Source organism: Hydra viridissima, unplaced genomic scaffold (genome assembly GCF_058129835.1).
Source record: "Hydra viridissima isolate aposymbiotic clone 2 unplaced genomic scaffold, HvirCarnegie_v1 scaffold_1, whole genome shotgun sequence".
Taxonomy (NCBI): domain Eukaryota; kingdom Metazoa; phylum Cnidaria; class Hydrozoa; order Anthoathecata; family Hydridae; genus Hydra; species Hydra viridissima.
In genome coordinates this window covers 39,816,979-39,841,432 of record NW_028324300.1, presented here as the reverse complement: position 1 = coordinate 39,841,432, position 24,454 = coordinate 39,816,979, and the positions used below count along the sequence as shown (strand labels likewise).

General features: G+C 27.6%; 2 protein-coding genes and 1 long non-coding RNA gene across 3 annotated transcripts in view; 2 read left to right on the top strand and 1 right to left on the bottom strand.

Annotated features, from left to right (window-relative positions):
- The window catches only part of LOC149894945 (NACHT, LRR and PYD domains-containing protein 3-like), a 226,798-nt gene that overhangs the window by 67,495 nt on the left and 134,849 nt on the right, over positions 1–24,454 (top strand). The window lies entirely within an intron of this gene.
- On the bottom strand, positions 2,744–3,671 carry LOC149894953 (uncharacterized). Its single transcript, XR_016449257.1, has 3 exons — positions 3,577–3,671; positions 3,418–3,452; positions 2,744–3,186 (listed from the first exon to the last, which is right to left on the bottom strand). It is a non-coding gene; the product is annotated as an uncharacterized LOC149894953 (long non-coding RNA).
- LOC149894952 (uncharacterized) overlaps positions 6,480–24,454 on the top strand; it is a 57,487-nt gene continuing 39,512 nt past the window's right edge. The window contains exons 1-5 of the mRNA XM_090072392.1: positions 6,480–6,582; positions 6,914–6,971; positions 8,018–8,651; positions 17,107–17,199; positions 21,190–21,462. Of these exons, the coding sequence (XP_089928518.1) occupies positions 8,594–8,651; positions 17,107–17,199; positions 21,190–21,462 (424 nt within the window). The 5' untranslated portion in view covers positions 6,480–6,582; positions 6,914–6,971; positions 8,018–8,593. The remainder of the gene's footprint in view (positions 6,583–6,913; positions 6,972–8,017; positions 8,652–17,106; positions 17,200–21,189; positions 21,463–24,454) is intronic.

Here is a 24,454-nt window from a genome sequence, read left to right as displayed (position 1 = left end):
ATTTATTACATATTTTCGTCTGTTTAAATGTTTAATTAATTTTTAATGTTACTTTTTTGCATCTTGCAAAAAAACAAAAAAGTATATTTAATTTAAGAATTGCATCTTGAATTTAATATATTTTATTGTTCTTTGTAGGTTTACTACTTTAAACTGGTGAACCTGGAAAGAACAATAAAGTATATTTAATTCAAGAAGCAATTGATTTCAAATTTGTCTCAAAGAACAACAATTTAGTATTGACATTCCCATTGTTGCTTATACAGAACATGGGTTCTTTAATTTAAAAGTTGTATAACATAAAGTAATAACTCCATCGGTGATTTTTTTTGTGTGTAAAAAGTCTTCTTAGAACGAATAGAAATCCAACTGCGTTATTGGTACTTTTAAGAATCATTTTTGAGTCCACGATTAGGATGAATTACTGACGGCCCTGCTCTTGAGATTTATAAAACATTTCCAAATCATAAAAAAACTCTTGTAAAACTAAAATCATTAAAAAGTGATCACGGTGAAATCTTTTAGGTTGCCGTAAAAGCAACGAGTTAACATTTATATTTAGATTTATCATAGTTAAAGAATTCCAGTTAATTAAAATTTCTTGATTTAACTTGAAACTTAAACATGTTTAGGACGAAACAAACATCGTTGGGTAACTGGCAGTACCTCGTAACCATCCGATCCTTGGTACATGGATTTTTTGAAAATGTCATGAGTTGCTCCATTAATGATATCAAGATTATTCAGATATTTCACTAAGTTTACTAACATAGCATTCCTCCTCTCAGTGACTCTTTTAGTAAACGAGTCAACTAGCTCTTGACTAAAGGCGTTTTTCTGGCTTTTTAGCTGCTTGAAAATGAACTTCAGAATGCCATCAGATGAGAGCAAATTCGAATCTCTTCTGCAAAGTGCCTCAGCACCAATCTTGATTGGTTCTAAAGCATTTACTAGATTTTGTAAGGTGGTAAATTCAGACTCAGAAATCATAATATCGCTTGATAACTCAATCAGTGAAATTTGAATACATTTCTTAAGGGTAATAAATCTTGAAATCATTTCTAGTTAGCTGTTCCAACGTGTCTTAGAGTCTAAGATTAGCTGCAGCTTCTTTCCAAACTCAAACTGGACATGCTTTTGCAGAATCATGTCATTTTTAACTGGAGACTTTCGAAACAATCTGACACATTTTCTGACCTTGTTGATGAGTTCTGTGACATCCTCCCTGATCATTGGAAGAGCTGATGCACCTGCTTCTGCTGAAACTTCTAATCCTCCTTTCTCATCACTGTCATCATCCTCTTGGTCCTCTTCTAGAATAGTGAGTTGCTCAGGTGTGCCATTATCTTCTTTCCTAGATTGCCTATATAGAACATCACAGAAAGCCAAGTGGATTCCATGTGCGAGGCAGAGCTGATGGTCTGGTAAAATTGAGCTACCAAAGTTTTTCATTACAGCAGCTCTGTCTGTGGTTACTGCAGTAATATCACAGGCAAAACGTAGCCCAAATTCTTTCAGTTTCTTGTCAACAATTACACAAAATTTCTCTGCTGGCATAGACCCATGTACCCTGATCATTCCAAGGATCCAATAATCACCTTTCATATGAACATTTTTGTTCATATATCTTCTGCTTCTTAATGAAGTATACTCATCAAGGGTTGAGCTAAGTTTGTGACTATTACAACTTCTCTTTTCACTTACACAACAGAACTAGATATACATAGTTTGATGACATCGAAAAAGCAGCGCATAATTGGTTTTGCATGCATGGCTGACGAGATAACAATACGCGGAGAAATTTTATTTTGAGGAGAAAGACAAACTTCCAAAGAGAAATGCACATGCAACTAATGCATCAAGTTTGTTTAATCGTTTGTTTGAGCAAAAGAAAAGTGAGTCTATAGATGAGGAAAATTTGACAGATAATGAATCTAGTCAGGAGCAAGTACAACAATTTACTTCCTTGTCACAAGAGCTCGAGTTCTCCATCAGAGAGACAGTCAAAGGGGTTTCACCAAAGAAATAAAAAATAGAACTAACTTCCAAACTAATTCTCAAAGAAATGGCTGTATTTGAGCTAACAAAAAAACGAACAAGCAACTTAGATTTGTTGCACACGCCTTTGAAGTAAATCCAAGAAACAAGTGTGGGGGCTGAAAGGTCATTTTCTGCAAGTGGTCTATTTGTCACTAAGCTAAGGTCAAGGTTAAATAATGAAACACTTAATGCTTTATGTTTTTTACATGCTTATTGTCTTAAGAAACGTAAAGTTAACCATTAAAAAGACTTATTTGTTTGTTGTTCAGTTGTATTCAATGTACGTATATGACGTTGTTGCTATATATATTTATGTTTTTGCTGCTGTTGTTCCCCTGAAATATATATAATAAATAAATACACTAGAAAACCGGAATTCCCTAATACAAACTTAAATGACGTTTTTACAACTGCACCATGAAGTCGGTGGGAAAAATTATCAGATAAAAAAATAATTGTCAGATTTTTTTTTTTTTCTTTACAAATTTTTAATATTCTTATAGTTAATGAAATTCTATCATCTATTAAGTCCCTTCATCAACCCAAACCAAATCTGAAACCAGGATGAATAAAACCAGATGAGACGCAGTATTTCATCCTCATTTGGATTTTTTTCCTGGGTTAAAAGAAAAACCAAGAGCAAGAATATGTTCTTCATCAACGACCTGATGTAAACAATGCTTGCGAAAGAAAAGTACCAGAAAGCAAAAGATTAAAAAACAAAAAAGCAAAAGATTAAAAAACAAAAAATAAAGAAGTGACACGCACCCAAAACGCAAAAAGCTCAAAATATCAAGGTAAAATCATTAAGGAGGAATATTTTTGAAAAATTTCTTAAAACCAATGAAAAAGCTTAAGAATTCTTCACTTGTTGCTCTTCCGAAATAATTCATCGTGATGATGAATGCTTCGGAACAAACAAGTTTTTTAGAGAGCAGAAAAAGTTTTACCATCAGCGACACTGTCACCAAAAGTCAAACGTAAGACAACTGAATGAAGGTTGATATAAGGAGACGATGTAGGAATTATTCGGAATAAAGCTCTGTATGAGCATCAAAGTTCACTCAAGTGCAAAATCAGAAGAAAGTCTTTTATTTAATGTTTGCGAAGAACGAACCGTACGGAGCCAATTCACTGCGTATCATTCTAAACACGAAATAAAATCAAAGACGAAAATTTAAAAAGAAACTTAAAAAATAAAAAATTTATTGATTTAATCAAAAATTTCAGGTATCAGAATCATTATTTCTTGCATTAAAACTTTAATACAACGATTTTAAACTAGAAAAACTTGCTAGAAAAGAAAAATTTAGAACAGATAAACCCAGATACGAAATTACCAAGAAAAGAATTAAAATTTAACTAAAATCTTCTTACTGATTTGTTGAAAACGACTCGATGACGTCAGTTTTCTGCTTAAAAATGATGGAAATGAAGTAAAAAGAAAATTTTTTTTTTTTAAAAAAGTCAGAGAAAAAAGTTTCATAAACAAATCAGTTTCCACATGAGTTTACAGAATCAGGTCAGCATACTTACGGCATGGAAAGATCATCCGTCATCTCCCTTTTTGTGATTTTCCTAATGATTAATTCTTTGAGTTGCAATTCGATTAAACTTAATTTAAAAACAACATCTAAGTTTTGATTTTTCCGTCTTTAACGTAAACACTTTGCGGAAACTGTTTAAACTGCGAGTTATGGCTAAAAGCAAAATACAAAATCCAAAAAAATGTCAGTGATTTTAAGCAACTTCAAAAATGCTGTTTTTTCCGTCTTTAACGTAAACACTTTGCGGAAACTGTTTAAACTGCGAGTTATGGCTAAAGCAAAATACAAAATCCAAAAAAATGTCAGTGATTTTAAGCAACTTCAAAAATGCTGTTTTTATGAAAAATCTTTTTTCTAATACGAATAATAAATCATCATTTTACGAATGATAAATAATAAATAAATAATTATATCTTGTTATTTTCTTTCTTTTATATTTTTTAAGTCTGTAAATAAGTTCAAATTTGCTTTCATTTTAACAAGGAGATAAAAAAATGTACGCGGAGTTACAAATGAAAGCAAAGATTTTATTTTATCAAACAAGTAAAAATGAAAGTTTTTTATTGGTCAAAATTGAAAACGGTTGCTGCACAATCGTTTCCAGTCCACACGTTATAATTAAAATTTTAGTAATTAAAAAACTCGGTTTGAAAAATTTATTTCTTGCTTTTTAAAGGCGCAAGAAGTCAACTATTAAAAGTTAAATAAAATATCTTAAGTAGGGGAGAGGGGGGCACATTAGGACACTTTTTTAAAAAGATATTACAGATTTCATACTGTTTGACAAAAAATTAAATTTTTGGCTGAAAAAGGTAATTTAGGTATTCGTTTTTCAAAAAATTGCAAAGTCGAGCTAGTTCAAATAATTTTTTTTTTCTTCTTGAAATCGAAGCTACCAATTGTCCAAAACTACCCCACAAGAGGGGGTAGTTTAGGAAATATAATAAGAAGACAAGAAATGTTTCTTAAAACCTAATTTTTTCGTTTAGCAGTAATTATTAACAATAACAGAATCAACAAAATTATTAGGAATAACATAACTATTCTTATAAAGATCTCAAACCATTAATTAGTTTTTTTGTATATTTAAATAAACTAAAATGAAAATGCTAATCAATCACATATCACTCTTATTAATAAAAAGATATTAATAAAAAAAACAAAGAGTGTGAATATAAAATGGATGTAGATAAACATGAAATTTTTCTTTTATTCGAATTGAGAGAATTCATAACATTCAAACAAGTTTAAATGTAGAAAAATCAAATTTGAGTATTATACCAGAACCTTTTGAAATGCTTCCTGCATTTTTTGGTATAGGATGTTTAGCTAAGACTTCTGCAATTGGCACCGACCATTTATTTTGTATATCAGGAAAGTAAAATATATTAAATCCTACTTTTTTATTCAACAATTTACAACCAAAATGTTTCCATTTATTTCTTCAATTCTGCAAACAAAAGCTAACATTGCATTGTTAAATGTTGAAGCACATTGGACTAAACAAAAATCTCCATGATTTAATGCTTCTGTTTCAGGCTTGTCTTTATAATTTAAACTTTTTTTATTTTGCAAACAAGAATTAGTTTTATTGTACATACAGGTTGAGCTAGAGACTGTTGCATTAATTAATTTTTTTGGGGGGATTGATACGCTTATTAAATATTTTCTGTTTTGTGTAAGTTAAAGATTCTGTTTTGGTGGTCTTTCTGATGTGTCTGTTAAAGTTCTTGATCTTTCTTTTTTTCTGCCTCTTGATGTTTTCTTTCTTGGAGGTGCTTTTGGGTATTGTCTAATAATTTCAGGAGATAAAACTGGTGCAGATGGCTGTGACAAACTTCGTATATATGTAAAAGAAACATTTGCGGAAGATAACTTTGTTTTTTTAACTAGATATCTAGTTTGATATAATAACTAAATTTTTTTCTCTAAATGTTTCTTTTATGTATACAAAATTTGTCATTTCTTAAATTAGGACTTTCTTAAAGCATAGGACTTTGTTAGTTCACACCACGGTAAGTTTGTTATGATCCGCGCAACACGTCCTAATGTGCCCCGTGAAAATCGTCCAATGCTGCCTCAATACTGATCTCAGGAAACATTGCACAACTTTTTTGTGAAGAATTTATGTTTTATCGTTGAATTTTCTATTTACGTCCCAGAACATATCCCTTTCACTAAAAATGCAAAAAATAATTCCTTGGGTGGAATAAATTTCTTTGTAAATCCTTACACTTAAGAAATAAAAAAATTAGAAAAAATATCAAAAACCACAAAACGTTTGTAGAAAAGCTACCCGACTGCCTTTGTGAAAGAAATCCTATGACACTTACGTGTGAAAGTATTTTCAGTCGACGAATATATTTAACTTTGTTGAAGAGCTAGTATTTTTTGGATTATTCGCATTGTCCTAAACTACCCTGTCCTAAACTGCCCCCTCTACCCTAAGTTTATTTATTTGCTCCTTATAAATAATCTCATACTTTTCATGAAATGTTAAATCATAAAAAAGCAAAAAACATCATAAATAACTTGAAAATCATAGCCTCGTGTTGTTGAAGCAGGTCATGCATAAAACTTGTTTGACAAACAAGTTGTATTTTTATTACCATTTAAAAAATCCTGAACTGAGTTTGCAAATGAAAAAAAAAACTCAGGGTAACAGGTTTTGCTTTGAATAAATTTTCATCAAAATTTCGTTAACTTTTTTGAAAATAAGTTTCGATGTTTTCTTTTTATTTCTAAAACCTAAAAACACGTAAAAAAACTCAAACTTCTCCTGAATTTTTTTTCTTCCAAAACAAATATGACGTATGTTCTGAATTAAAATATGACGCATGTTCTTAACTGAAATATAACGTATTACTAAATTATAAACCTGTAACAAGAAGTATTTCTAAAAAATAAAAGCCTTTGAAGGCTTATGGTCCGGTTTATTGAAAGGTGTAGGAGAACGACTGGAATGCAAAAACAAGACAAATAACTGGAAATGAAAGTAATAAATGACTTACAAAATAAGATGATGATACATTCTAAGGTCATTTTTTCTAATAAAATCTTTTTTTTACACCTCGTGATAAGAAATCTCGTGTTAAGAAAAAAAAAATTATAATCTGAGTTTCGATGAAAAAATAAAAAAATAAAAAATTACTTGCTATATATAAATAAATATTCAAATTAAAAATTTTATTATTTAAGTCAGTTATTTATTCCGTTTTTGTGATATGAGATGATGTTTCTTGAAATGTTTTCAACAAAATTATAAGAGCTTGCTGTAAATGTTTACATAAACTTCAAATTTAAAACTAATATTTCGAAAATTTTAGAAAAATTATGCTGCATCATTTTTTGCTGGTTTCACAAAAAAAGCTTTACAAAAAAGAGGTACAAAATTACAACTTAAAACATAATTTATTTTTCTGTAATTCAATAGACAAAAGTCCGAACTAGTATATTAGAAAGATGAGTTCTTTAGGTCCGTCTTTTTGATCAGGTTATTTTGTGAATTTTTGTTTTCACCGTCAGCTTTATTAATCTTAATTTATAAGAGAGATAATTATCAATGAATGTAAATAAAATGAAATATGACATGTTTCTGTTGAAAATATTTCTTTATTCTTACATAAGATAAATTCTCTCAGAGATTCTATTTCTCTAACACATTTTTTCTTTATTTACGAAAAAATAAATCTTTGATCGCATTATTATAAAATTTTAAGTCATGCATGCAATTATTCCTTGGTTGCACTTATCATAATGAATAAAAGTTTCAGAATTTGTTTAAATCAGGAATTAAGAATATTTAATTGGGAATACTCAAATAAAGAGAACTTTTGCAATAGACGACCGAGAGAGACTGTTCTTTTTTCTCTGAAGCACATGAACATTGAATTGAATGCAGATCAAACTCCGTATTTTGTGTAAGTCTTAAAAAGCCACATAAAAAAAGCTTTACGAAATTAAGAATAGGGATATTCGACCTCCCACGAAAATTTAAAAACCTTATTATCAAAAAAGTGAGAGAAACATAGTGTGTTCCTTTTTATGACGTTTGCTTTTAGGGACTTTCAAACAGCTTGTGAACTTATTTATCATGAATCATGTATTTTAAAGAAATTTGAAAAAATAATCAAATATGTTTAGGGTATCATTTTTGATATCACTTTAAATATGCATTTTTTCATTTCATTTGGAGTTCAATTAATATGTAAAAGTTACATACTAATTGAACTCCAAATAAAATCAAAAATGCATAAATATATTTGATAAAAATTGTAAAAAATATGTTTAAATACATTTGATAAAAACTGTTGCTTTGAAAATTTGATTTTATGAAGCAAATTCTGTTTAACTTATATTTATTTTCAATAAAAACTTGTTTTTTTATGAGTTAAAAATCTTATTTTATTTCATTTAATTTGTGTTTTTAGATTTATGATCGTTATATTTGTTATGTTACTTATTGTGCTGATTTAAGTCGTTTGTCAACAAAACTTTGTCAACAAAGTATGTTTTGTTAGGTTTAAACTTTTACGCTTAGAGTTTTAACTGAAATATAGTTATGTTCTTAAAATGATTGTAGAAGATTAAAGATGACAAATTCGTTTGATAGCATATTCAAACTGACAGCAGAAACTTCAGAAAATGAAAAATGGGACGTAATAGTGTCATATAATTGGTAAAGAAGTAAAAAATGATGATTTATATAAAGTATTGGCTAAATACGAGTATTAAGTTTTGTTTAATGAAAAGAGCATCGCTGATGATTTAGAGAATGAAATGGTAAAAGATGTTGCAAACTCTGAAATTATTTTTACGACTAAATTCAGATGAATATGAGAAATCATTTGACTGTATCAGAGATTATATACATGCTTACTCGTGCCGGAAATTAATCATACTTATACAAGTTAAAAGTTACCTGCCTCTCTCTTCTCCCTAATAAACTACCATCATTTCAAGGAAGAAGAAGGAGACATCAACTGTGTGAAAATAAGTAAGAAAATATGATGAGAATATTTAAAGGAAAAGTGAATCATGTCGGAAAAAGATCCTCAATTAAAGGTACATAAAAATATTTTTAGAGGTTATTTAAATTTTTTTGTGAGTTTAATTTATAGTTGAATTTGTTCCATTATTTTAAGCTCATTCCAATTTTTTTTTCGTAGTTTGAAGGAAACTTAGTCAATTTCTAGGTGTTATATAAAACACATCTTTCAATAAGTTGTCGTTAGTAGACGAGTTGTGTAAACGAGTGCGCTTTCCTCCGTGAATGTTTTGTTTTTCATTTTCTCTTTCACCTCTCATCATCTCGAACAATTAAGTTTTGAAACTAAAGAACTTTGAGCGGTAGTAAGAGGAGGATAACGTTCTTTAGGTTTTATATCAATACGTATATTATGAGAAGGTTTTATGCAGATTAGGAGTTTTTTCCTATATTCGAACTACAGCATACATAGTCAGATGCTTCTGCATAAGATGACTTTAACATACGATAAACGACTTTATAAATGACTTTATCCTCCTTTCTCTTTCTTTCATTTAACAGTTGTATTTTTCTTTTTAAACATGGCGAGTATAAATTTTTTATTCATGTATAAAAAATTTTGTTAAAACAAGACGCTGAGAAGTTCAAATATAATGCTAAAGCGTAAACAGGTGAAAGTCTGAGGTTTTCGGTAAAAATTTTAGTGTTTCTAAATCAATTTCTAAAAAAATCAAATACCGCTGAATGCAACAGTTTTTGAAATCTCTTAACAAATAATAATGAATAAGTATCTTCGATGTGCATCACATACTGCGCTGTGCAGAATGTCCTTACAATGTATTTAATGCAAGATCCAACAGCTCCGAAAATCTTTGCTAGCAATTCATGTCGTTTTCAAAATTATTTATACTTGTGCAGGTCAAAATAATAACCGAAAAAACTTAGAGAGTGGTCACAATCGTTTTAGCAAGAATACAAACACGTTAGCAGACCGGATACTCACACAAGAAACGTGATTCCATTTAATCAAGAAGAGGTTTACAACTTATGATGAAATCATTAAGAAACATCGTAGTTATGCTTTTAATAGAAATTTTCAGTTTCGATTGAGAATAAACTTTAATTTGAATTCAGTAAGAGTTTTCTATTTAAATCGAATTTAGTAAGAGTTTCCGTAACTTGATGTTTTAGCAAGTGCATTATTACACCTGACATAAGAAATAGCTTGAATGAAAAGATAGAAGCGAGAAAAAGTATGACTATAGTTGTTTCAATAAAATCTTGTCTATTGGCAATTCCTAAATGATGTATTTTTTTGTTAAGCATAAAATCAAAACTGAACAATCCTTTTGAGTTCCAGTTCAGTTTGATTTTAATCAGTGAAAGTATCAGCAACGTTTTTAGATGAATTTATATTACAGAAGTTGTATGATAAATTATTTAAAATTTTACTAAAAACAATTTTTATAAAAACCTTTAAATATTTTAATTTTGTGTTCACATTTAAGTAGTTTCAATGTAAAAACTTTAGTTTATCAAAAAATCATAAGTTTATCTTTTTGGAGGGTTATGGGTTGGTCTCCTACTTATGTTATTTCTTTTTTTTTTATTTAAAATATAAAAATTTGTATTTTGATTCTAAAAAGTAAAGTAAAACTTCCAGGAGTTCAAGTCCTTTTTAGCTGCTGAATGAAATTTCTGATGCTGAAATAGGTTTTTTAACAATACGTGGCAATGAAAATAACCTTTTTTTAAGAGTTGCGTATCAATTCCAGTTGCTCAGCATAGTTTAATGGTATTTTCTTGATTTCGTTTTTTTAGTATGAACCATTAGTCTTTGCCTTTTTAAAATATAACAACAATAATCAAAAAGAGTAAAAAAGTAAAGTAAAAATGTTTCATTATTGTAATGGTGTTTAAAACATAGTTTGTTATTGAGTTGATCGTTTTTTAAGTTCTTGTATATTGAAAAAAAAACTCTATTCACTGTATCAAATACAAATAATTGAGAATGAAAATTAACTTTCTAAACATGTCTCAGCAATCCTTTTGAGAAGTGACACTTGATATTTACAGCAAATCTTCAAGGTACGCTGAGCAGATTTTAGATTTTAAAGATATTTTTAGTTCAAAAAAATCCTGAGGCAAAATTGAGGCTGATTGACACAAATTCTTTCTCAATAATAAAATCATAGGATTCTTATGTTTCCATTTCTTTGACAATTTGTTAAAAAAAAAAAGAGCGTAGATTTTAAACTTTCAGCAATATTTACCTTATGTATAATTATTAGCTGAATCATCATTTTGTTTTTACACTTCATGCATTTGGTTTTTCTTTTCAAACGTTTCTTTTGTCAAAAACTATTTTTATTGCTATTTTTTCACATTTGTTAAAGTTTTTTTTTATCAACTTAAAAGCCTTGATGGCACCATATATTCAGCTAAAAACCAATTTACGGGCGAGATCCCCCACAAAATTTGAAGAGAAATCATTCTAATTATTGAACAGCTTAGTCTTTGGCGACAGAAAACCTCCACATGCGCAAGAGGGTTGATTTAGTCCGCGATTATAAAATAGATAAGATGCGCCGCCTGGTTGCAGATTCGGCTTACTTGTTGCACAAGATATTTGATGGAGGCCAGGCAGCAATGTGCAGGACCAAAAACAAGCTCGAACTGAGCAGGCTAATATATGTTGGAAGGTGTGTTCTCCACATATTCAAACACTTGATAAATGATTTCTGGTAAAACATATCTACCGATAACTTGTTGTTCTATATTTCACATGTATGGACTTTGTGGTCAACATGTACTAAATTAGCAATTGTTGTTAATAGATGTAAAATGGAGGCTTAGAGCTATTGGACCTTTTCCGTCACTGACGCCTAACCCCCATTTTAAATCTACTACTTCAAGGATTTATTTATGACATGTGAATCTTGTTTATAATAGAAAATATTCCCAACTTACAATTTTTCGGAAGAGTTGTGAAATTATTTGAGAAAATGTTTGGAGGGAAAAAGCTTTCGATTTCACACTCTTAGAAGCCCAGACATAATTAAATCGTAGTTTCGCTGAAAGTAATTGAGTGTGCGCCATTCAGTCTGTCAGTTTAGTATCACATGACCACATTTTGGGAGGATTCAAAATATGAATAGGTGATTTTGTTTGAGCTGTATCAGACTTCACGCTCTTTTCATTCCTTCACTTGAGAAAGATAAATTGTCGATTAGGTAAGGATCTAGTTTTAACAAATATTGCTTTTTGCTGACTGGAAGTTTACTGATATGAAAAAGGTTTTCCCAAATCGGCTTCACTTTACTAAACTTGTTTTTTAAAATTTTTTTCTGATTATTTAACGAATATTATTACTCGTTGCACATTTAACCTCTTTAAAAGTTTGAACATTTAGAAGGTAAAAGATTCACCAAACCAATTTGTCATTTAAACTTGAATAACTTAAAACTGATTTACTGATATACAGACCAGAAAATATCACAACTTTAAGTTCATTCAGAATGCAGTTCCTGACAACAATCTTAAAAAGTATTTATAAAAGTCATCATAAAGTACTTATGAAAGTTATAAAATTTTAAAAAACTCATAAAATATTCATAAAAGTTATAGAATATTAAAGACTCATAAAATATTTATAAAAACTCAACATTAAATATTTATATAAGTCTACATATAATATTTACAGAAGTTTTCACAAAGTTGCTTTATGCTTTTAAAACAAAAACTAAGTTCACGCATAAAGAACTTTGTTATGTCAAAAGATATAATATAAAGCTAAAGGTTTTAAAACAGATTGCAGATTTATAAAATGGTTCAATATATTTACTTAAGTCATATGTATAAAGACATTTAAAAATATATGTATTAAAATTCAATTATTTTTCATAAAATTATCACTTATGACACCTCGTTTCAATGGGTTAACACTCCAGTTAAAGCCATTGATGAACAAACGTAATAATACACTACATAATATTTCTGGTCCTAACTTGTTATCAGCAAGTTCTCACTTAGACCTCTGAAATTATTTCCAAAACCATAATTATATAAGATTATCTATTTAAAAATTTTCCTTTATCTTTTCCTTTTTTTTTTTTATTGCATAACTTTTTTAAAACCTTGAAAATACAAGTGGGGTGATGAGTGCACATGACACTGTAGTTGTGTGAAAAAATATGACAGTTGGAATGTCATCATACCAAGGATAGAAAAAAGCATACTCATTAATTCTTCAGAACAAAATAGTAGAGAAATCTAAAAAAGCAATTAAACTGATGCTTTTTTTAAAAAGATTTGTAATATTTCCTCTAAGAAATTTTTTTCAGTTTCAAGATCAACAAAGTTTTCAAATACAAACCTTCTTCACTGTCATCCTTTTTAACTTTGTCATTGCTGGATAATGGCTGGTTGAATAGTAATGAATAAAGTGCAAACTTCTGTATCTGTCTTTTTTTTTTTTTTTTTTGATTGAATAAATATTAATTACTTAATTTCTTCAATCAAAATATTATTTTGATTGAAAAAATTGAATTTAAATTATCTTATATGTTTAGACGTAACGAATTGTAAGATTCCTGAAATAAATTTGTGCTTCTTCACATACTTTATATTATTTTGTTTCAACACACAAGTGCTATTTGATAAAATTCATTAAAGTTATTTTTTTGAAAAGAAAAAGATTTATGAGTGTAAACTTGCCACACCACATTACTTTACTGTTTTAAACTATTAATGAGTTCTGCTTTAACAATCTTGAAAAATTTCAATTTACATTAAAAAACTTAAAGAAACTTGTGTTTTATTGTTAATAGAAAAATTAAAAGCATATGGTTAGCAGTTTTGTTTTAGGGATGAGTTGTTTTTAGGAATTGAAAAGGGATTTATGTAATAAAGATAGAGTTTGTCAGGGATCTTACTGTAACTGTAATAACACATTTAGAAGCAATCACTTACCTAAATTAAAGTGAATGTAATAAATTAATTGCTAAAAATCATTAAAGTGTTAGTATCCTTAGGTATTTTGATTTGCAACTAAATTTCTTCTCTTTAATTTAGAGGAAAGTCTTGATTTGTCTATTCCATATGACAAAGTACAAGAAACAAACCAATTGTATTTTCAAATTTTTCAAATTAGTTTCATAAATGTATACAGGTATTTAAACGATAAAAATATTTGAGTAGAAACAGCATTTGATTTGAGAGAGTTTTTCTTGAAAACCATTTTTGTGAACATGTCATTTCTAAGTTACATGGTTGATGATTTTTGATGCTGTGTTAAAAAGAAAATTTGTTTTTTATTCATTGAATTTTCCTCAAAGAAACACTCTCCGCTTGTTTTTATTACATTAAGTAGCAAATAACAGTCAGTATAATATAGTAGCTATCTAATACGAATACTTGTTTACATAACAGTCATGTATATATGTATATATATATATAATATATGTATATATATATAGTATATATTTATATTTATATTTATATTTATATATATATATATATATATATATATATATATATATATATATATATATATATGTATATATATGTATATATATATATATATGTATATGTATATACATGTATATATATGTATATATACTTGTTCATTTTATGCATGTATCTGCATATATGTGAAAGTTGGACATTGTGTATTCATAAATGTAGTATAATTTCATTTAATGTAAATAGTAGAGTGGCTGTATTAAGTTACAGAATATTCAATAAACTTTCTGATTTTTACAATTTTTATGATTAAACATTTTAATGATTCAGTTATAATTTGTTATTCTTTTAAAAAGAAAGATAAGTGTTAAGGACAAGAAACTTTCATTGAAACTTACTCTTCCTAAACTATCCACGGTAGTTTCAATTATTATTATTTACAATAATTTTTGATCACAAAGTAATTGATTTCTTAAATGTTGTTTTCCCAAGGTTTTTACTTAACTTTAAATGATGAAATGCATTTAATAAAAATTTATCAAAATTTTTCAATTCATTTACAAGTTTAACACATGAAGTTTTCTCTGTGTTCTGACTGAAATGTTATTGAAGTGTAACTTTCTCTAAAAAGTTGATTTGAATTGTTTTTTTTTGACATAACAATACAAACGAAGAGGGTGTATAAGTTAAATTTTTCTTTAGGTGAAGAGAAAATTAACTTACAGAGCGCTTTTAATGTTTAGCAAATGCAAATATTTCTCAAATTATTTTTCTGTTTTTATGAATGTTGTACTATCTTTATGTAATGGAACACTTAAAGTTTTTTTCATATGTAAAGTGAATAAGTTACTGATTACACAAAACAAATATTATAAACTGGTTATATTAACATTTTGACAATTTTTGTAACGAAGTATACAAACTGCTGTGTATTTAATATACTAAATTTAGTTAATATACTAAAACTGCTAGTCTCACATCAGCTGTGCTTTTTTTTTGAAATCTTTTAGCTGTTTGAACTATTACCTAATTGTCATTAATCAACCGACAAAGACAAAGTGATATAATGAGAATATTAAGTAGGATAATTTTAAAGTTTAAAATTAAAGATTAAAAATTAAAGATAAATAAAATAAGAAAGATGTGGGGACACGAGAGTGGTAGTAAAAGGGGAAAATAAAAGGGAACTTTAAAAATGCTAAACTTTTTTCCTCCTGCGACTTTGATTTTTTTTTTCTTCTGCTTCTGTTTTAAATACATACTTTCTGAAGTATAAAAAAATATATAAACATGTAACAATCATGACAAAATTTTTTTGAAATTTTTATTAGAAAGTTAATTTAAAGAAAGTAAATATTGAGTTTATCATGCAAAAAAGCAGTGATGTTATGGCTGAGGAACCAGGACAAAATGTTTGAGCTGACATATATAACCATAGTAAGGTTAGTTCTTTCCAAAAAGAAGCTCTGCATTTTGAATTGAGAAAATTTGGTTTTTTACATTAAATTGCTATTATTTTTTAATTTTTCTGGGAATTTTTAAAGTTTTTACAGGTTTAAATACTAACTTTGTAAATTAGCATTTTAATTACATGTATATGGTAAAAAAACATAAATCAAAGAGTTCACATAAAGCACAAATGAAATTCAAAAAAACTCTTTGCACACATTAGTGTGTTGTTGAAAAACAGAATCAATAACTTTGAATTTAAATTTTCTGTTCATTGTGAACTTTCTATTATGGCTAGTATTCTTCTTGTAGGACAAACAGTTAAAACACCAATCTACAATTGATAACATTTTAAAAGCAACATTTTTAAGTAAAATTTTTCTTAAACTGACTTAAGAAATTATTCTCAGCTCTTTGATATAATTTACAACTGTGACATTTACAGTACTTGTAAATGGATTGTAATTTATAGAAGTTGATAAACCAATGAAGGTAGTTCATCTCATGATACCAACTGCGACACTCTACTTTGAAATTTTTTTTTTGAAATGGTGATCTTATTTTTTTTTTAAAGAATGGGCATCAAAACTTCAGTCAAAAACCTTACTGTCACTGTTACTGCTGACAAAAAAAATTTGCATGAAATGCAAAAACTTTTTTTCAAACTTTTGTTAATTATCATGAGAATGCTTAATTTTCATTTGAAAATTGAAACCTTGTAGGATGTGGTTGTAATTAGCAATGTAAACCTTTTGCTAACATGAAGACTTCTGATTATTATGATTGTTATGATGATTCAATTGTAATTTGTTATTCTTTTTTTTTTTTTTTTTTAAAAAAAAAGATGTTTAGGACAAGAAAACCTTTGATTAAGATTAAATCCTTCAAAATCACCCTTGACAGTTTTAAACATTATTATTTACAATAATTTTCAAAAGTTGTTCATTTCTTAAATCTTGTTTTCCTAAAGTTGTTAGTAAACTTTACATGATGAAAAGCATTTTGTAAAAGTTTATCAAATTTATTTAATTTAAAAGTTTGGCACATCAAACAACAAACACATGAAGTTTTCTCTGTGTTCTGACTGAAATGTTACACTATTGGAGTGTAATCTTCCCTTAAAAAGTTAATTTGAATAGTTTTTTTAATATAAAAAAAACAAATAAAAGGGTGCATAAGTTGAATTTTTCTTCAGGTGAAGAGAAGCATAGCTTACAGAGTGCTTTTAATGTTTAGCAAATGCAAATATATCTCAAATTATTTTTTTTGTTTTTATGAAAATTGTACTGTCTTTATGCAATAGAGCTCTCAAAATTAATTTCATGTGTAAAATGTATTAATTAGTAACTGATTACACAAAGTAATTATTATAAACTGGTTACAATAATATATTGGCATATCTCACAAAATTAAAAATCTGAAGTGAATGTGTCAACAATCTTAATTATTTTTTAAATTACATATTCTAATAATAAATTCTCCCAAATAAAAAAATCTTTGAACACTTTGCAGGATTATAAAATGATTCAATATACTTTGTAAAGTGATACCTATAAAATAATTTTAAAAAATATATAAAACATAATATTTTACAGAACATTCTTTCTTTTGACACACTAGATTCAATGGGTGACACCTGGCAAGTTAAAGCAAATTATGAACAGCTACACAATGATACTAGCACATCATCAGCAAGTTATTTGGATCACGAAGGTATGAGATATGCATAAGAATATTATTTTATCATTAGGAAAAATTTAAGTTTTTATGGCAAAATAATCCTAAAACTTGTTTTCGATTTGCAATTTTCGCTTTTCTTTCAAGGAGGTTGCATAAGTTAAATTTTTTTTTTCAGTTCAAGAGAAATTTTACTTAAAAAGTATTTTTAGTATTTAGCAAACGCAAACTTTTCTTCAATTATTTTTCTGTTTTTAGAAAAATTTTACTGTCTTAACGTAAACACTCAAAGTTAATTCCACAATATTAATATATATTATGTGTTAAGGTTATAACTCAAAATTAATTCCACAATATGGAAAATGCATTGATTAATAACTGATTTCATAAAATAATTATTGTAAACATGTTATATAAATATATTGACAAATCTCACAATGTCAAAAATTAAAACTGAATGTGTCAACAATCTAAGTATTTTTTAAAGTTTAAGCAAATTAAACTTCTAAAGGGCATAGCTACCTCCCAAACATACTTCAATCTTCAGATAAAAATCTGCATTTTGATTGAAGAACAAAACAGTCTTCAATTTTATAATTTTCCTCTTTGTTTTTTAAAAAAATTCAGGCTGAGGTTATAAATTGATTAAATAATATCTATTGATTCAATTCTGCTTATCAAGAAAATGGAGCTTTGAAGATCTTACAGTTGTTATTGTTTTGATATAAAATTATGTGATATTCAAAAAAGATTTTGCTTTTGTAAATGATATTTTCAGAAAAGATGTTGCTTTTATAAATGATATTTTCTAGACATAGCAGGCAAAAGAAGTGCTCACATTGTTATAGTGTAACTTGCAGTTTAAGTATTTTTTTTCATATACAGCATAGGTTTAGCTCAAAGTAAGAGTTTAAAACATTTTTAAGTTCTTATATTTTTACTCTGACTGTGAGTTTAAAGCTTTCTTTTATTCATGCAAATATGGCAAAAAATGTCCGATGTTTAAGTTTTCCAGATCTCCCTACAAATATTCACAAATATGTCTTTTCACAGTTTTTCTGCCATCTGACATGTTGCACTGTTGTTATTGTGTGCAAAGAAAGTTATAAAATAAAGATAGTGATTTTGTTTCTTTTGTTATCATTGTTGTGAATTTGTTATGGAGTTTTTGGGATGAACACGTTCTATTTGTGTCAGATTTATAGGTTTTTTTTTTCCATTTTCCGCAAATTCTGCACACAAATTTCACATTTGTTTTGTGTAGACCCACTTATAGACAAAAAAGTTAATATAGCAACTATTTAGAAAAAACAAATCTATAGAAAGTTAAAAACATTAATTATGACAATTTGCATATAGTTTTAAACCAATCCAAAGTAGTGCAATATTGTCATCATCTGCAGGTCATCATCTGTAGGTCATCCATGTAAAATTAAAAAATTGAATGTTCAGTAAAACTCTCTTTGTTATGTTGTATAGCAAATAAACTTCAGTCTAAAAGAAATCTCAAATGACTACAATCAGATTTTATTTAAAATTTTTTTTTAAATCTTTCTTTTCTTTAAATTCTCAATTTTAGCACTATCAACAAGCTGCTTTTTCAGAGCATCTATTGATGAAAAAATATTTTAAAGTTCAAATTACTTTCAATATCTATTTCTGGAGTATGGACTGGATAAGATTACTCTTTTGCCTAAAGTAAATAGCCATGAACATTTATCTGTCAGTTAAGTATCACATGATAAAAGGAGTTTTAGGAGTAATAATTGCTCAGATTATGAATAGATGATATGGTTACTACATTGTAAGTCTTCATCATACTCATTGGACTTTTTCCTTGAGCAAAATGCACTGTGGAATAGGTAGGCATCTGTTTTAACAAATCTTAAATAAAGTATTGCAAACTTCTTAGTTTTCAGTTTAGTTTTAGGGATGCAGTGTTTTTAAAAAAAGAAAAGGAGTTTGTTATTGGTATTGAATGCTATAATTTGCTTGTGACTTTTCAGTAAATGCAATTAGTTTTAGAATTGATTCACTTCCATAAATTAATATGAATAAAATAATAAACTAGTAAGTTAATCTAGTATTTCGTTAAAATTTCAGTCTGTAAATTTACGTAAAAAAAGATTGTTTATAGTTATGCGTAAACACCAATGTATCTATGTGAAATTCAACATAATTTATATACAAATTAATTCCCTTGACATTCACACATATCTTTTTACACATACAATTATTTACAAGTAACGCTATAATTACAGTCATCTCAGGTTTTTCCTTTTTGCAACTATAAATTTCTTCCTTAATCTGGATTTATCTATAATCCACAAGACAATCTACAATTAGCAAATAAAAAATATTTTCAAGTTTGTTTAATGCAACATTTCTATTGTAGTACACTTATATATGTGGGAGTTTTACCAGAAAAAAATATTTAAGTAGAAACATGGATTTTTTATAAAAATCATTAATTTTCAACATGTCACTCCTAAGTGACTTTTGATTCTGTTAAAAAGATTTATTTTATTCATTGAAGTTTTCTCAAAGCAACATTTTCTAATTGTGTTTAATGCTTAAGTAAAGTCTAATGCAGTTTTTCATTTGCATAACACTTATTTACAAGAAATTTTAAATAAATAGTTTTAGGTTTTTATATCATCAATTATAAATGCTTATTTGTAAGTATATAAGTTATTGATTATCTGTTACATTTAATTTCATTCCCCCTATACTATAAGAGGAAGTGACCATTTTTTGTTCTGTTAGTCAGTCTTTCATATATATGAAATGTCTGGTCAGTAACTGGGTACCCATTTCAGTTTCTAAGGTAGAATTTTTTAACTTTTTAGAATTTTTTATAAGTAAAGAAAAAAAGTTTCTCACTTTCACAATAAGTTTTGCACATTATAATTTTGTTTTTAACTATGGTGGTTAATACAGTGGTGATCATAAAAATAAACCCCATAAAATTCTCTTTTAATCGCATTTTATAAAATTTTTCTATGTTTTTAATTTTCTTGGCATTTCTTATAACTTACAAGTTGAAACTTGTATTATTGTATGGATGTAAATACAACAATCTGACAAAAACTTTTATTGTTAAATTCGTGACATGGACATGCTCAATGAAATAACAGATACTAGTGGAGAATCCCATTTATTAATAAAAATTTGACTTTCAATAAAATTTTTAAGTGAGGACTGGAACAAGGCATTGTAGATATTATTTGTAATGTACACTTAATTTCTTAAACATGAGGCAAAACAATAATTGCTCTGTAGTAAAAAACAAAAAAAAATTGTATGTTATTGAGTGGACTTCACATTTCTCAAAATTCTCATCAACCAGGGCATTCTAAAAAACAAACTTGTTTTGAACTCTCAGAAATAGTCTGCCTTCATTTCATAATCCAATCATTCATTACACCATACTTCCTTAACTAAACTGAAATTCTTCTTCTTGCTCTTTACTTATATCCTTGCTAGTTAGTTATAACAATGATCAGTTTAGTCACATTTAAGATTTTTAAGGAGATTTTGTGAAGATCTAAAAGTTAAGTTTCATAGGGTTGAAAAGCATCAAGTTACTGAAAAAAGGAACAATTACTGCTCACTATGACTTGCCCAAAAACAAGTCATAGCAAGCAGTAATTTTTTATTTTAAATCTGAATACCTAGTTTTCTTTTAAATATGAATGCCTAGTTTTCTCAAAAATGATTTTCACTTTAAAACACTTGTTATTGTGATTTAATTCTTTAAATTTTATTTCATCTTTGTTGATGAACTATTTGGCTGTTTAAGTTACTAATATGCCTTAAGTTTTTTTTTAATGTTGTCTCTTAAAAATACATGTGGGATTTAACTTTCCAGTTGAGTATTATATTTTTACATTTAGCTGTTCCTCTAATGTGTATCTTCAAAAATTTTTTCAAAATGAAACAATCTTTATTTTTGGTATTAATTTATATTTTGTCATACATTTTATTGTTCTTTTTATTTTTTTTTCTTATCTTTCAATATTTCAGGAATAAAATTAGGTGATGAATTGACAACAAAACTAATTGATAGAATCGGTTTTGAAATCGGAGTTGATTGGCGTAGGCTTGGAAGACATCTTGGCTTTGATGAAAATGAACTTGACCACTTTGATAGTGATTACCACAAAATTCATGATAAAGCTGTACAAGTTCTACTTAAATGGATGAAAAATACAGGATGTACAACATGGGGACAGTTAAAAAAGGTCCTAGTTTACATGGAGCGTAATGATATAGTTAAGAAAATTGAAACTCCACAAGGTATTTTTCTTTCGCTTAAATGATTTTTTTTTTTGTTGTACTTATTTTGATTTCAATTAAGCCACATTATTTAAAATGTAACTCTATTACTCTGTTCTTAAATATTGTGGTAAATGTTAGTAGTATTAGTGTTTTAGTGAATGGAATATTGGCTATGCACATAATTCCTAAAATAATTTTGGACTTTAATGAGCTACAGTATGTTAAGTGAGTTGGTGAATAACTAATCCAGTGATAAGTTAGAGTTAGGGTAAGAGTAAACACAGTTATTGTTTTGGGTTCACTAAGTTAAGTTATTATCCTTATTACTTGATCAATTTTGAGTTTAACACTTAAATTATACTTTCCTTCATAACCTCCCTTATACTCCTAGTCTTTATGAGTCATAACATAAAGTAAATATAAGTCATAACATAAACATATAATATAACATAACATAAAGTATTGCTTGTAACATTTTTACAAATACTTATAGATAGAATAACCCACGAATAACAAAATATGCCTGGTCACTGAAATAATGCAAAAAGTTTAAAAGGGTTTGTATTTTCTTATTTTTAAGTTTAAGTGCCCAAAGTTCTTATTTTTTTAAACTAAAAATAAGATTTCTTCTCTAATATATTAGTCTTACCATTTCAATATCCTTCCTTCTGATTTTTCTAAATGAAGAACTTACTTCCCTATTAAGGCGTTTTACAAAGTCAAGATGGATTGTTTTAAGACACTTATCTTATTGAAAATTTAATCAAGATTTTTTGCGCACCATTACTTTATATAAACCATTTTTTTTAGGAAAGCCTAAATTATTCAATTTTAAGTATCAGTGTTATTTTGTGAAATTCTTTCATTCCTTATCAGGCATATTTATTCTTTATTCTTTTGTGAGATATATCTTTTTCATCTGTAATCAAGTATCCTACTCAAAGATCAAGTCATACTTCATCAACTGCTCTTAATACTAGGAATTTTAATATTTGATTGACAATGCCTTTGGATTTTTACCATACAACAGTTTTTGAGTTAAAATAATGTTCTGCTCTGAAGAAAAACTTTTCTCATGGCAAGCTGTTCATTAAAGACATATTAATAACTTAATTTAAGTATAACATGCAGCATAATCAAAAGTTATAGATAAATGTTGAAATGTCTTAACAAAAACATTAAATGTTTTTGCAAGAAAAATACTGATGCTAATTTTGCTTAGGTCCCTTTTATCATGAAAGTAAATTTAGTTGTAGAATCGCTGGCACTAATTATGACAGTAGTTCTACTGTACTTTTAACTTGTGTTTGATGAGCAAAATTGTAGTTAACAATAAAGTAAAAATGAATAAGTAGTTAACTATGCAAGTATTAATTCTTTGTGGCAAACTCTTTCTTTCTCAATTTTGTCAATACTTTCTCTTCCTTATGGTAAAACAATTTAAAGGTGGTGAAATTGAAAACCATCATCATAGCTTGTAAGAGCATTTTTTTTACATTAGTACTTTAGGGTTTTCAGCAATCAAAAAACACCTTCGAACTAGTTGCAACATCATTCAAAATAATGCAACATCTTTCTCTTTAAGTAGACACATTATCCTTGCTGAACCATTCTAACCCACCTAACTTTATTAGAGCAGCCTATGAAAGCTAAAGTATTACAATATAACTTCCCATTACTACTTTCCTTATATGGATTGGAATATAAACCATTAGTCAGCAAGGTTTCTAGCATAGTCTGAAAATAGTTGCTTGAACTCAAAACAATTTTATTTCAAACTCCAGAAATAACCTGCCTTCATTTCACAATCCAATTATCCATAAAATCATGCTTCCTTAACTAAACTGAAATTCTTCTTTTTGGTCTTTACTTTTTATAAGACCTGTAATTCTTGTTTTAAAAACTATATATCCTAACTAGCTTGTTATAACAATGACCAGTTTAGTCATATTTAAGATTTTTAGGGAGATTTTTTGAAGATCTAAAAAGTTACATAGAAATGTGTTGAAAAGCAGTAAGAAAAGTAACAAACTGACAGATAACTGAATTTACTAAAATATGAATTTACCAAAACTTTCAATTAAAACGTTGAAAATTATGTTTTATAAAATATAGTGAAAAACATTTTACTTAGAAAAAACATTGGTGATTTTTCAACAATTATCTTCTTCAGAAAATCAAGAATAAGGGCCATCTTCTTCAGAAAATCAAGAATAAGGGCCAGAGGTTTAAAGTAACTTTGAGGTAATAAGTAGGAAAAGAAAAGATCTTGTATAAATCTGAAAAGTATAGTAATTGCTTCGTTGTACCAAGTTGAGTACTGGTATTTGGGGCTGTTTTAATCTGATTTGGTAGGTTTGTCTAACAGCATATGTCCATCAGCTGACTTGCTGGTTGATCAAAAACTAATGGTGGCAGTTTAACAAGATATGGTCAAACTTGGATGGAAGATACTGAAATAAATTTATAACCCGGGCCAACATGATCAACAGATTTGAATTGAATCTAATTTGGGTTAGATGGAGGAATAATTATTCAAGATTAAATGTAACATAAAAAAAGAAGTGGACACCATTTGGATTAGAGTTCTTTTAAAAAAGAACTTATTTTGCCTACATTTAGCATAAGAGAATAAATGAGCTTAATTAAAAAGTGCTCAGTTAGTACAACAAAAATCTAATTTATATATTATGCAAGAAAGAGGTTAATAATTTCTAGGGGAATATCTAGTTTAATCTTATTTGGCCAAACAAATTTTCAATCTGTAAGGTTTTTATAGGCTTAAGAACATATACACTGAAAAAAAAAGCTGCCTGAAGATAATTTAAATATGAGTTACTCTTACAAGGTATTAAAATCTCAAGATTTGATATTCTATTTGATATTGTACCTAACTACAAAGTATTTTGATCTTGTCTTTTTTACCTGAAAATAGTCTATAATTTAAATACCATAATCCATGTAATTAAAAGCAGCTAGTTTGATATGTAATGGATGTAAATTTGTCAAT